At 41.8% G+C, this 14,704-nt stretch overlaps 1 protein-coding gene across 2 annotated transcripts in view; it reads right to left on the bottom strand.

Annotated features, from left to right (window-relative positions):
* The window catches only part of jarid2b (jumonji, AT rich interactive domain 2b), a 414,508-nt gene extending 403,366 nt beyond the window's left edge, over window positions 1–11,142 (bottom strand). For both annotated transcript variants that reach the window (XM_041183795.1, XM_041183794.1), the window contains exon 1: window positions 10,704–11,142. In XM_041183795.1, coding sequence (XP_041039729.1) covers window positions 10,704–10,748 — 45 coding nt within the window. In that variant the 5' untranslated portion in view covers window positions 10,749–11,142. The remainder of the gene's footprint in view (window positions 1–10,703) is intronic.
* Window positions 11,143–14,704: the final 3,562 nt, after the last annotated feature.

Here is a 14,704-nt window from a genome sequence, read left to right on the forward strand (position 1 = left end):
CAAAATGGACCATGTTCAGAGTTCTTTTGTTTCTAACTTTTAGGTTTTAAGAATTTCATTCAGAATTTTATTTTTATATGCAAAGAAAAAAATCCTTTGTACACTTACTCATTGGGGTTCTTATACTATTCTACAATTAATTAAAAACACATTCTACTTAAGGTTTAATTTGGGTTACATGTTTCATTCTTCCTAACAGACTAAATCATGATGCACTATCTACAAATACAGACTCAGGATCATTTATTGTTAGATTTTGAGAAAAGCATGTGTATTAGCATTCAAATATCTTTCTCCAACCCTACACACACCCACCTTCACCACACAAATAAACAATTAAGAATCATTTTAGAATCTGCCTGCAATATACTGCGCTGACATGCCTTTCATTGTTCAGAGCAGGATGTTAAAACTAAACAGATGAGACTGATTTGGTAGGTGAAGTATTGGGTAAAATAAGACTACTGCAATCAAGATCCACCAAGTCATCATATTCCTACAGCAAAGAAGCAATTACTCTATCTGCAAATAATATCCATGACTTATTGTACAAAGTCATCACTGCACTCTGCTTCACAAAACTGACACCAAAAACCTCAATTTCATTTTCCAGTCACACTGAAGAATTGCACTGTCACCCACATGATAGGAAAGACAGTTAAATTTACCAGAATGCAGAACCTCCTAAAAAAATTCCATTGATGACAATAGAGGGCATAGATGGGAAGGAGACAGCCAATTTCGCAAGTTTCACCTACTATAAAGCACTGCGTTTACAATGAAATGACTTGAATGTTCCAAAGTCAATTCTGTCATAAGAGTCATACATTCAACTTCCCTGACAAATGATAGAAGACAAAAATCAAATTTTCCATTTCTCAATTAAAATTCAGATGATCAAACTCATGAGTTTTACCGCACAAGCCAACATCCCAAACAGATTAAAATGCTTGGCGTGTGGGAAAACAATTTAATTCTCAACCTGTGGGCAAGTTCTCTCACTAGAAAAACAAGGGGACAGCAGTCTTTATCATCACAGGAGACTTTGAACCACATTAATGTACTTCACCTGACCCAAGAAGAGCTCCAATCCCCATTATATAATGAGTGAGCAAAAGCAGTTTAACTAATTCAGCCACTTGGCAATGAGTGATTTTAAGAAGTGAGAGAAAATGTAACGAAGCTGGTGAAAATTAGTTTGCAACTTGGCCAGTCATGCACGCTGTTTTATTGTAGCTGTTGAAAAGTTCAAAAGTTCTATAAAGTTTAGATTAATGAAAACTTAACTGAGAAACTTAAGCAGCGTTTACATAGGCCTCCTGAGCATGAAGCAGAAAAAATCAAAGCAGTTCTGCATAAAATAGTCTCTTAACATGGTAACCTCATTCAATGCATACTGGCATTGCACACAGACATGTCATCCTTTTTAAGAAACAAATGTTTATCCCATCATCTGAAAGACACCTATTTTCCACAAAGTTACAAGCATCCTTTACTCACCTTGAACAATTCCATGTTTTGCTCTAACTATACTACCTGACAAATCATTTCAAACATTTATCACTTCTTCGCTTAAAGTGCTTCCTGGCACTGGTTTTCAATTTACAGCTCACTAATTTCCAACTGTGTCCTCTGGACCTAATTTCCTGGCTTGCTTTGAAGTTATCTTGGGTCATCTACAAATAGAATATTTTCCTTCTCCACTCCAGCAAATCTTTTCCTCTCAATGTCATTTGACTCCTCACTGGATGTATGACTCCACCAGCACCAGTTAGCCCCAGCGACTGTCTTGGATGTAAATATCAAGCTATTGAATCACAAGGGCATCACAGCTGAACCTGCTCACCTACACTCTTCACTAATGACTCATGCAAGAAAAGTGACAACCCTGGTTCCCCATTTTAAATCAAATTATACCATCCCACCAAGATAAAGGTAACTCACCAATGACCAGAGATGGAACTTGGGATCTTGCTACTCACTCAATACCTACTGAGCTATTGGAATGGAATGCATCTACATCCTTAAACATTCCCTCCCCTTTAATGTGTAGAAAGATCAAGGATATATTTCCAGATTATCACCACCAAACAAGCAGCTGCAAAGCTAGGATAGCCTGCTGATTGTCACTCTATATGCCTTATGTATGTGCACCATGTAAAACTTAATCACAATTCCTAACTGAAGCTCTCATATTTGAGATAGTGAACCATGAGAGCTCCCCAAAAGAATGAGATGTTTATCCAAAACAATTTATACATTCTCACATCTCCTCACATATAGGAAGACTGGTACTAGTAAAGAATGTACCAGTTTTGATGAGGAAATGTTCCAAGTAATACAGGAAAAAAAAACAAGGTATTAAAAGACAGAAGGGTTTAAGAAACAGTGATATGGCTGAAACTGCAGTAAAGCCAATGGCTGTGTTCCTTTGAAATTAGCGAAGAATGATTCAACAATTGTAAAGGTATAAAGATATGAAAATAAAAACCCAATAAAATTTAATTAAGCCTCTCAGTTGTGAACATTTATAAAGCAACTTTGAAATATTCCACTGCTCCCAAAGTGAATATTCTTACAAGACACTTAGGGATGATTTTATTTTATTCATGGGATGTGGGCATCACTGGCTAGGCCAGCATTTTTTGTCCCATCCCGAATTGCCCTTGCATTCAAGAGTCTACCACATTACTGTGGGTCTGGAGTCACATGTAGGCTAGACAAGGTAAGGATAGCAGATTTCCTTCTCTAAAGGACATTAGTGAACCAGATGCATTTTTACGACAATCGTTTCTTGGTCATCATTAAACTTTTATTTCCTGATTTTTATTGAATCCAAATTCCACCATCTACTGTGACAGGATTCGAACCCAGCTCACTAGAGCATTACCCTGGGTCTATGGATCACTAGTCTAGCAATAATACTACTTAAGGTCATTCAGCCCATCTTCAATTAATCTATTTAAAATGGGCCCTCATTGCTGCACCTAATCATTTTCAATTCCTGGACTTCTCCATTTCAAGTTTGATCATTGTGAAGTAGTAGCAACAGTACTAAAATTACCTTTTGCAATTTTAAACTCCTGCCCTTTTGTCCTCTTCCCACGAGTTAAAGTAGCATTTAGATTAACTTTTCCTATTCCTAGAAGCCTGCATAAGGCCATCTCTTTCCAAACCCTCTTTGCAGGATGAGAAGTCCAAGACTCTCCAGTTTTTCCGGAAAACTCAGATCTCTGATATCAGGAATCAGCCTCTTGGCACTGTGTCCACTACTTGAATGTCTCCTTTGTTTTTCTCAGCCACCAGCACAAGAGATAGTATTCAATGGAGGGTTGGGCCAGAGCACTGTAGAGTTTGATTATAACTTCCACTGATTTGTACTCTTGTTTTGGCTAAATAGTTCAGTGTTCCATTAGTACTGTTAATTGTTATGTATTGGATGGACATGTTGAGTGTCAAGTTCATTGGTCTTTTAACTTTATCCTCATCTACTTTAACACTGTGTATGGAGCAATCACCTATTTTCCCTTGTGTTCAGTGTTTTATGAACATACAAATTAGGAGCGGGGTAGGCCATTTGGTCCCTCGAGCCTACTCCACCATTTGATAAGATTATGGCCAAACTGATTGTGGCCTTAACTCTTACTTCCCTACCTACTCCCATACCCTTCGACTCCCTTGTTAGTCAAGAGTCTATCTACCTCTGCCTTAAAAATATTCAGTGACCCTGCCTCTACCGCTCTCTGGGGAAGAGTTCCACCCACGCGTGACCATCAGAAAAAATAAAATTCTCCTCATCCCCATCTTAATGGGAGTGCCCTTATTTTTAAACACCATAAGGGGAAACATCCTCTCAGCATCCATCCTTTCAAATCCCCTTGTGATCTTTTTGAAACATAAAATCCTCTCTCAATCTTCTAAAGTCCAATGGATAGATACCTAACCTTTCCAACTTTCCTCATAAGCCCCTCATCCAAGGAATCAATTGAGTGAACCCTCTCTGAACTGCTTCCAATGCAATGATGTCCTTTCTTAAATAAGGAAACCAAAACTGTACACAGCACTCTCGATGCGATCTCACCGTGCCCTGTACAACTGTAGCAAAACATCACTGCCCCCTTGCAATAAACAACATTACTCCATTTGCCTTCCTAATGGTCTCGTTTGATCAAATAGATAGCAGTACAGAAAGGGTTTCCTCGATTCATTCCTGGGATGAAGGACTTATCCTACGAAGAAATGTTGAATAGGTTGGGCCTGTATCCACTGGAGTTTAGAAGAATGAGAGGTGATCTTTGGAACATAATATCCTGAGGGAACTTGATAAAGCAGATACCAGGTACCAGGAGGATGCAGGGAAGACTAGAACTGGGCGACACAGTTTTAGAATAAGAAGTCTACTTGTTTAAAATGGTGGTGAGGAGAATTTTTTTCTCTGAGGATCATTATTATGTGGAATTCTCTTCCCCAGAAAGCAGTGGAGGCTGGCCCCATTGAATTTATTCAAGGCAGAGTTAAATAGATTTTTGACAGACAAGAGTGTCAAGGGTTATGGGAAGCAGGCAGGCAGATGGAGTTGAGACTACAACCAGATCAACCATGATTTGATTGAATGGCAGAGCAGACTCGAAAGGCTGAATGGCCTACTCCTATGTTCCTGCTGTATCTGCATATTAACATTGTGATTGATGTACCAGGACACCCAGATCTCTCTCTATCAGCGAGTTCTGCAATCTCCCTCCATTTAAATAATGTTGTTTTTTCCATTCTTCCTGCCAGAGTGTACGAGTTCACATCTTTCCACATTATACTCCATCTGCCAAACTTTTTCCCACTCACTTAACCAAACTATATCCCTTTGAGGACACCTTATGTCCTCTTCACATCTTACTTTCCTATCTTTCTTTGTCATCAGCAAATTTAGCATTGATACAGACTGTAACTAGCTGAGGGCTCAGCACTAATCCCTGTGGCACTCCACTTATTACACCTTGCCAACACAAAAGTGACTATTTATACCTGATTCCTGTTAGCTAACCAATCCTCTATCCATCCTTACATCATGAGCTCTTACATTTGTTATTTACTTTTTGAGAACATCACACTTTATTATCTTGGTGCACTAAACTAAAGCTAAAATTGTTTGACAGCCTGTCAGCCACATAACATTGTTCTTATTATTCGTTCATGGGAAGTGGGTGTTGCGGGCTAGGCCAGCATTTATTGCTCATCACTAATTGGGCTCATTAGAGGGCATTTAAGAGTCAACCTCATTGCTGTGTGCCTGGAGTCACGCGTCAGCCAGACCAGACAGCAGATTTCCTTCCCTAAAAAGACCTTAGTGAACCAGATGGGTTTTTATGACAATGGCTTTGTGGTCATCATCAGACTTCTAATTCCAGGTTTTTATTGAATTCTAATTTCACCATCTGCCGTGATAGGATTTGAATCTGGCTCCCCAAAGCATCACATTGAGTCTCTGGAATACTAGTCCAGTCCAGTGACAATACCACTATGCCACCACCAAGTTGTATATGAATTGTTATAGAGGAATTTATTCAAACAAAAGCTTCTATAACAACAAAAAACTTCCACAGATTTCTAAAGTACTCAATTAATTCTGTTGCAAACAATTCTTCTTGAATTGCATTCGTCAAACAAGGTCTTTGGAGATCCTTCCTTGCAATAATGGCAAAGCCTCATAACCAAAAGGAAATGGGGTGAAATAATGCAACCAAATGCCAAAATATGAAAAAGCAAAAGTGACAAAGTATCCCTAGCTTTCAATGAATGAGTTAGTGCCTTTAGGTGTCAGACTTGAGTCAATGCTAGTAATCTTGGCCAAATCAGAAGGTTTTGGATTTAAACTCAACTCGAGATTTAAGCATAAAATCTAGGCTGACACTTCAGTGCCGCAGGGAGAGTGTCACTGTTGGCAGTACCTTCTTTCAGATGAGGCATTAAACCGAGGCTGTGTCTGACCCCTCAAGATGATGTAAAAGATCCCATGGCACCGCTAAGAATATTAAGGGAATTTCCAGTGTCCTGGTCAACATTTAACCCCCAGCCAACACCACCTAAAACAGATCATCTGGTCATTTATCTCAGTATTGTTAGCAGGTCCTTGGTTGTGTCACACTGATTACATTTCAACAGTACTTTCATTGCAAAGGGCTTTAGGACATCCCGATGTTGTGAATGGCACTATATTAAAGCCAATTATTTGTGCAATAAAGGGAACAAAATAAATTGTATTTGTTTGGTATCTTTCACATTCTCACAATGTCCTGAAGTGCTTCGCAGCATTTGAAGTGCCCTCTTATGTAGGCAAACCATTTAGCCAATCTGCACAAATCAAGATAAATGACCAGTTAATCTGTTTTGTTAGTATTTGTTGAAAGAGAAAAAGACTTGCATTTACCTAGTGCCTTTCATTACCACAGGATGTCCCAAAGTACTTTACAGCCAATGAAGTACTTTCTCTGTTGAAGTAGTCACTGTTGCCAGAAACGCAGCCATCAGTCTGGACATAGAATGTTCCCATAAACAGCATGAAAATAAGGTAATCTATTTTTTGTGACACTGATCGACAAATATTAGTTAGGACACCAACGGTAACTCCCCTGCTCTTTGAAATAGTGCCATGGGATCCCCTGAAAGGCAGCACCTGCTAAAGTGCAGCTGGAGTGTCAGCTTTGATTTTTATGCTCAAGTCCTGGACTGGATCACAACCTTCTGGCTCAAAAGTGTTACAACTGAGTCACAGTTGACAGAAGAATCATACGGACTTGAAACGTTAACTCTGTCTTTCTCTCCACAGATACTGTCAGACCTGCTAAGTTTTTCCAGTACTTTTTTTTGTTTCAGATTTCCAGCATCCGCAGTATTTTGCCTTTATGTTATCAGAAGAATGTTGGTCAAGAGACCAGATCTCCATGACCGGTGAATACTTCCTAGAGTTCTTTTATGACTATCTGAACAGGCAGCTGGGGCTTCAGTTTTAATGTCTAGTGTGAAGGAACAGCACCTCTGACAACACAGTACTCATTCAGCACTACACTGAAGCAGCGACTCAGATTGGATCGCCAAGTTCTGGAACTGGCCTTAAACTCTCAACATTCTGACTTACAGACAGGGTGCAGTGAATTAAAATGACAAGTTACAATTGGCATAAGGGCAGTTTTATTATCAAAGATACAACATCCAAGTGTAGCAGTCACAATGTCATCAAAATACAGAGCTGTTAAAACTGAACTGGGAGGGGCATCTTTCAACAACATCATACCAGTCTGGTATTGACCTTCTCAAAGTGTGGTAAATAATTATTTTCAACATTAATGTTGAAAACCTCTGTGGACCCGTACCTAAAGATGATCACTCTTTACAGCTGATATCCGGTGTGCAGCACAGCACAGCAAGCATTTCTCACCCAAACACTCAACAGAAATAAAAAACAACAAACTATTTTTCCTGGCATTTCTCCTATGCTCAAAAGATTTTAAACATAAGCCACTGTTTTGTTGCTCATCAATCGATTTATCTCTTTACTGTCCCTCCTCAATTCTTTTCATTGCTCTCGGCTCATTCCTTATCCCCTTGTCTGTTCCACTCCTCTGATGCCCAAAGTTATATCATCAAGGATCTCCTCCAAATATGGCTTGCCTTCTCCCTTTGTTATTGTACTTGCATTTAGTGGACACATCAGGACGTTCATGACAGTGAGACTACTTCCTTCTCACAGGAAGGCTGGGATGGCCTGACAGCTGCAAAACAGTTGAGTCCCAGTGTGGTGGAATTCATACTAATACTGCAGATATACAGCCATAAAAACTAAGCAAGGACATTTTCAATCATGAAATGAGGTTGGTGGGATGGAACCTAATTGCTGGATTGTACAAGCAGCCTTGCCGGTGATGAAAAAAACAAAATCACACCATCTGTCAGTGAGTTTCCTATTTATACACTTATCAGAGTAGCACTGCCACCACACTTTTTAAAGGGACTAAGACACTGGGGTGAACAGCATTGCTTTATTTAACGTGTTTCCAAAGTTGGGGCTACTACAAACAGGAACACAGTAAGCACACTAAAAAACCTGGCTGCTTATTTAGCACCAAATCAGAACAATCCCTGCCTCTCGGAGAAAACGGTGAATCTTAAAAAGGGAAGAGGCTACTTCCGGATCAAAGTGAAGCCAGAATCACTGTACTACAAAAGCACATGGCTATGCTCTATCATTTACAGTTCAATAGCTTTCATTTCCGCATTAATAAGAAAAGCATTGAAACACGTTTTGGGGCACTGGGCAGCAAATGAACTGCAACAAAAATGGTGGTGGCGCGGAAGGGGGAAAAAGGTCAGAAGGGGGCAAAAGCATGGTTAAAGAGGAGTCTTGAGACTCTCAGATCCATCAGGTGGCAGAGAACCAAGCCGGAAAGACAGGATTACAATTGTACACCTACTGCTGTTGTACATCATGTTCCGCCCCCCCCTGCAACTGGAACAGTCATTCCGTTCATACTAAGTTATTAGCTCTCAAGTAGCTTCAATTATAGTATGAGAAATTCTTCGCCAAACTAGACAGCCTACCCCTTGTTATTACCTAAAAACAAAGTGCTTGATCTGATTCAGAGCTCCAGCCTCTAGATACGTACTTGCAACAGTGCAAGTCACGAAGTTAAGTGGGTCTGCGAGCAGGCATTTCCCTCACTGCATTTACCCAAAACCTACACAGCAATCTCAAAACAGAAAAAAGGGCAAATTCGTCATTAAGGTCGCTGTTTGCGTAAATAAATCTCAAACAACTAGAAGTGTGACGCACGGCAAATTCAAAACAACAGAACCACCATGGCATGTGTGTATACACATAAATATATAAATAAAAAAGAGGCAATTTGCTACAGTGCTCAGGCGCTGGCAGGAAGAAGCACAGACCTCAGAAGTAACTTTTTTGTGAATTAAAACGCAGCTAGTCACGTGGAGCGGCCGCAGCTTCCGCGAGCGCCGGCCACGCCCCCTCCCCATTGTGACGTAACGGAGGCCAGTTCCCTCCCCTCCCCCTAGGTTCCGGACCGCGCTGACGTCACACACGGCTCGCGGCCGACACGGCGTTCGGAGCGGCCCCGCGTGCCGGACCTGTTGCAGCCCCCGGGCCCCGGGCCGCTCCGGACAACAACCCCCCTCCCCTCCCCCTCCCAAAAAAAAGAGCGGGCAGCAGCTCTCGGACAATCGACAAACAAAAACTTTCCATACGTACACACCCCCTTTTCCTTTTGTTCTAAAGCTTTTTAGCAATGTTGAGCAAAAAGGACAAACAAAAACATCGCATATAGGCTTTTAAATCATAAAGAGATTTCCCCCCCTCAATAAAAACTTCAGCAAAGACATCCCTGCAATGCGTCAGATGTTCTTTAAAATACACTCCAGTTCGTGTGCGTGTTTTTGTTGTTGTTTCCCGTGGTGCCACATGAATGTTGACGGTCGGTTTCTACCGATTCAGCAATTTGACAAGTTACAGATGGACAATAAAGCGTCAGGGAGGGACCGAGCGGGGGGGCTTGTGTGTTTTTTTTTACGGGGGGGGGGGGGGGGGTTTGTATGGGGATCTGGTGAAGAGTGTGGAGCTGATCGAAGTCGCTGCATGGAACCGAGTTGTGTGAAGTGAGTGTGGTGAACGTGTCACCTTCCTCATTTAAACACTACCGTCTGCCGAGTCAGAGGTCACCGCAAACCCAAAAAAAGAAACTCGAGGGGGCTGGAGGTAATGAAGAGAAACCTTTTCCAATCCAAATTGCAATGGAAGCCTTTCAAACATCTGCAATCTCTCCATTACCTAAAGGCCCTGAATAATTCACATCCGCCGACTGCAGACAGTAACCCTTTCTTTGAAGAATGGTGGTTGGAGAAGGGAAGAGGGGGGGGGGGGGGGGACGGAGGGGTGGGGAGAAGAGAATGCAAACATTGCCACAAGATTACAGCGTGACCATGTGGCAAACAACAAAACCAACAAAAAAATTTAAGTACCCCCAAAACATTTTGTTGCAACTTGTTTTAATAACCTAAATAAAATAAAGGTAGAAGCTGCGGAATAAATGGTGGAAAATGTAGTCCAGATTTGGGGGGGGGGGGGGGGCGTGGAGAGGAGAGAAAAGAAACCTGCTTGGAAATAAGAGTTCAACAACAAGGCAATGCAGGTTGCCATTAATCCAAGCAGAACCAAACGGTGGCGGCAGAAAGATCCAAAATGGGGGGCAAAACATGGGGGAAAATCCTGCAGAGGAGCAAGAGTGTGGCGTCGCTGGATCACCAGGCGAACAAACGGCTCTCAAGTATGGGGGGGGGGGGGGGGAATCGCTTCCCTTTCCTCCCTCTAGAAGCAGCTTCGCAAATACACAGGCCGGATCAACAACCACTAAATAATTAGATGTGATCCGGTAAGGGACGGGCCAAACTGTCACCGAATCACACTCTTCTCTGTAAACAGTAACGTAAAAAGATAATCCATTAAAATAAAATATATCATTGTCTCTACGGTTGCGAAAATAAAAGGAGAACCGTACAAAAGGGGATACCTTGCAGTATTAGCAGCCAAAATCATAAACAAACAAAAATGCCTAGAAAAAAAGGGGGAAATGTTGAAGCCGAACGACCTCCTTCAGGGGGAAAAAAAGGAAGATTAAAAAAAAACTTCTCAAGTCACTTACTAATCTTTTGTGAATTATATTCCTCTTGGGTCTTTCTCTGGTCATCCTGTTGTCCCAATTTTCTTTGCGAAGAGGAGAAAATTCCACATGAATCAATCTCGTCGATGTGGATAAGCCCTGGCTGGTCTATATTTACAAAGCTCCCTCTCCGTGCTTGCCGTGCCTGTTCGCCTTTTGATTAAATCCGAAGTTGGGAGGGAGGAACAAAAAATAAATAATTCACTTCAATAAAACATTTTTTTTTAAAAAAAACTCGTCGACACCAGGTACAGTTACTGCTCCCGAGGAACACGAAAAAGACTAAGTAAAAAATAAGCTACGTGTGGTGAAGTTACATCTTGAATAAGAAAAAAACATGGGGGAAAGAGAGAGAAGGGGGAATAAAATAATGTAGTCACGTTCTGTGCAGAGAGACAGACAGAGTCTCAAACACACACACAAGTCAGGCTCATACTCACACTCCCACCAATCACATCCCTTTAACTTTAAATGGCTACGTTAGGACGCTCCCGGCCACGCACACTCAGTCAGTATGGCCCCTGCCGGAGAGCTCCGGAGCTGCAGTATTGGCTGGGACTTCCTTGTTACTGTCTCTCTTCTGTCCTCTCTCTCTCTCTCTCTCTCTCATTATCTGTCTCTCTCTCTCTCTCTCTCTCATATCCAACCCTCAGCATACAATCTATGTATATTCAAAAATGTACAAGTAGATGACACAAAGATAGGTAGGAAAGCATGCTGTGAAGAGGACATAAGGAGGTTGCAGACAGATATAGATAGATTGAGTGGGCAAAAAATCTGACAGATGGAGTGTAATGTGGGAAAATGTGAAGTGTTCACTTTGACAGGAAGAATTAAATGGAGAACAACTGCAGAATTCCGAGGTGCAGAGGAATCTATGTGGTCTAGTGCATGAGTCACAAAAAGTTAGTGTGCTATTACAGCAAGTAATTAAGAAGGCTAATGAAATGCTATCCTTTATTACATGAGGAATTGAACATAAAACTAAGGATGTCTTAACAGCATAAGTGGAGAGAAAAAAAAGTTAACATTTCGAGTCCATAGACTTGAAGTGTCAAAGAAGTGTCATATGGACTTGAAACATGAACTCTTTTTTTCTCTCCATAGATGCTGTTAGGCCTGCTGAGTTTTTCCAGCATTTTCTGTTTTTGTTTCAGACTTCCAGCATCCTCAGCATTTTGCTTTTATAAAAATAACAGTGTTATGCTTCAGTTCTACAGGGCATTGGTGAGACCACATCTCAAGTGCTGTGTGCAGTTCTGGTCTCCTTATTTAAAGAAGGATGTAAATGCATTGGAGGCATGTTAGAGGTGGTTTACTAGGTTGATTCCTGGAATGGGTGGGAAGTCTTATGAGGAAAGGCTGGACAGACTGGGATAAAAACAAAAAACTGCGGATGCTGGAAATCCAAAACAAAAACAAAATTACCTGGAAAAACTCAGCAGGTCTGGCAGCATCAGCGGAGAAGAAAAGAGTTGACGTTTCGAGTCCTTATGACTCTTCAGCAGTTCTGCCGATGCTGCCAGACCTGCTGAATTTTTCCAGGTAATTCTGGACAGACTGGGTTTGTTTCCACTTAAGTTTAGAAGACAAAGGGTGGGACCAACAAATCCAGGGAATCCTGGATGTCAAGGGATATACAGGATGGATAAAGAGAAAAAGGGAGGCTTATGGCAGATACCGAGGGCTCAAAACTGCAGGAGCCCTAGAAGAGTATAGAATGGGTAGAGGAGAACTTAAAAAGGAAATAAGGAGAGCAAAAAGGCGGCATGAAAAAACATTGGCAGGTAAAATAAAGGAAATTACAAAGTTTTTTACAAGTACATTAAGAGTAAGAGGATAACGAGGGAAAGTGTAGGGCCCATTAAGAATCATAGTGGTAATTTGTGTGTGGAGCCAGAAAACATAGATAGGGTTCTAAGTGAATACTTTGTGTCGGTGTTCACAACTGAGAGGGACGATGTGGATATGGAAATCAGGCAGAAGGACTGTGATATAATTAAAGAAATTAGCATAGAAAGGGAGGAGGCTCTAAGTGGTCTGGCAGGCTTAAAAGTAGATAAATCTCCAGGCCTGGATGAAATGTATCCCAGACTGTTGAATGAGGCAAAGGAGGAGATAGCAGGGGGGCTGGCAATAACTTTCAATGCCTCTCTGGCCACAGGAGAGATGCCAGAGGACTGGAAGACAGCCAATGTAGTACCATTATTCAAGAAGGGAGGAAGGGTTAAACCAGGGAACCACAGGCCAGTCAGTCTAATCTCAGTGGTGAGGAAACTATTGGAAGCAATTCTGAGGGACAGAATTAATCTACACTTGGAGAGGCAGGGATTAATCAAGGACAGTCAGCATGGTTTTGTCAAAGGGAGTCATATCTGACCAATTTGATTGAATTTTCGAAGAGGTTACCAGGTGTGTAGATGAGGGTAATGCATTTGACATAGTCTACTTAGACTTCAGCAAGGTTTTTGATAAAGTCCCACATGGGAAACTGATAACAAGGTAAGAGCCCATGGGATCCAAGGCAATTTGGCAAATTGGACCCAGAATTGGCTGAGTGGCAGGAAGCAGAGGGTGATGGTGGAGGGGTGTTTTTTGTGACTGGATGCTTGTGTCCAGTGGGGTTCCACAGGGATCATTGTTGGGTCCCTTGCTGTTTGTGGTATATATAAACGATTACGATTTAACTATAGGAGGGTTGATAAGTAAGTTCGCGGATGACACAGAAATTGGTGGGGCAGTGACTAGTGAGGAGGATAGCCTTAGATTACAGGAGATAGACAGGCTGGTCAGATGGGCCAATCAGTGGGAAATGGAATTTAATCCAGATAAGTGTGAGGTGATGCACTTGGGCAGGACAAACAGGGCACGGGAATACATGATGAATGGTAGAACCCTGGGAACTACCGAGGATCAGAGGGACCTTGATGTGCATGTCCACCGGTCCCTTAAGGTAGCGGGAGAGGTCGAAAAGGTGGTTAAGAAGGCATATGGGATACTTGCCTTTATTAGCCCAGGCATAGAATATAAGAGCATGGAGGTTATGCTGGAAGTGTGTAAAATGCTGGTTAGGCCATGGCTAGAGTATTGTATGCAGTTCTGGAGTCCGCATGATAGGAAGGATGTGATTGCACTAGAGAGTGCAGAGGAGATTTACCAGGATATTGCCTGGGCTGGAGAGTTTTAGTTATGAGGAAAGATTGGATATACTGGGGTTATTTTCCCTGGAGCAGAGGAGATTGAGGGGGGACATAATTGAGCTGTATAAAATTATGAGGGGCATAGATAGGGTAGACAGGAAGGAACTTTTCCCCTTGGAGGAGGAATCAATTGCAAGGGGGCATAGGTTTAAGGTAAGGGGCAGGAGGTTTAGAGGGGATGTGAAGAAGAATTTTTTCACTCAGAGGGTGGTGGGAATCTGGAACTTATTGCCTGAAAGGGTGGTAGAGGCAGATACCCTCATAACATTTAAGAAGTATTTGGATGTGCACTTGCAATGCCTTGGTAAACAAGGCTATGGGCCTAGTGCTGGAAAATGGGATTAGAATAGTTAAGTACTTGTTTAACCGGCGCAGACGCGATTGGCCAAAGGGCCTTTTTCTGTGCTATAGAGCTCTGTGGCTCTATGACTTTATGACTCTAGTAAGGGGTGACCTCACTGAAGAATACAAGATCCTTGACAAGGTCTTGACAAGGTGAACTTGAAAAGGATGTTTCCTCTTGTGAATATGTGCAGAACTAGGGGGCACTGTTTTATAATTAGGGGGTCACCCTTTTAGAACAGAGATGAAGAGAAATTATTTTCTCTCAGAGGGTCATGCAACTTCGGAATTCTCTGCCTCAGAAGTCAGTAGAGGCGAGGCCACTGAATAATTTTAGGCAGAGGTCGATAGATTCTTGTTAGGCAAGGGAATCAGAAGTTATCAAGATAGGTGGGAATGTGGAATTCAAAGCACAAACAGATCAGCCATGATCTTATTGAA

The sequence above is a fragment of the Carcharodon carcharias genome, chromosome 3, assembly GCF_017639515.1.
Source record: "Carcharodon carcharias isolate sCarCar2 chromosome 3, sCarCar2.pri, whole genome shotgun sequence".
Lineage (NCBI taxonomy): Eukaryota > Metazoa > Chordata > Chondrichthyes > Lamniformes > Lamnidae > Carcharodon > Carcharodon carcharias.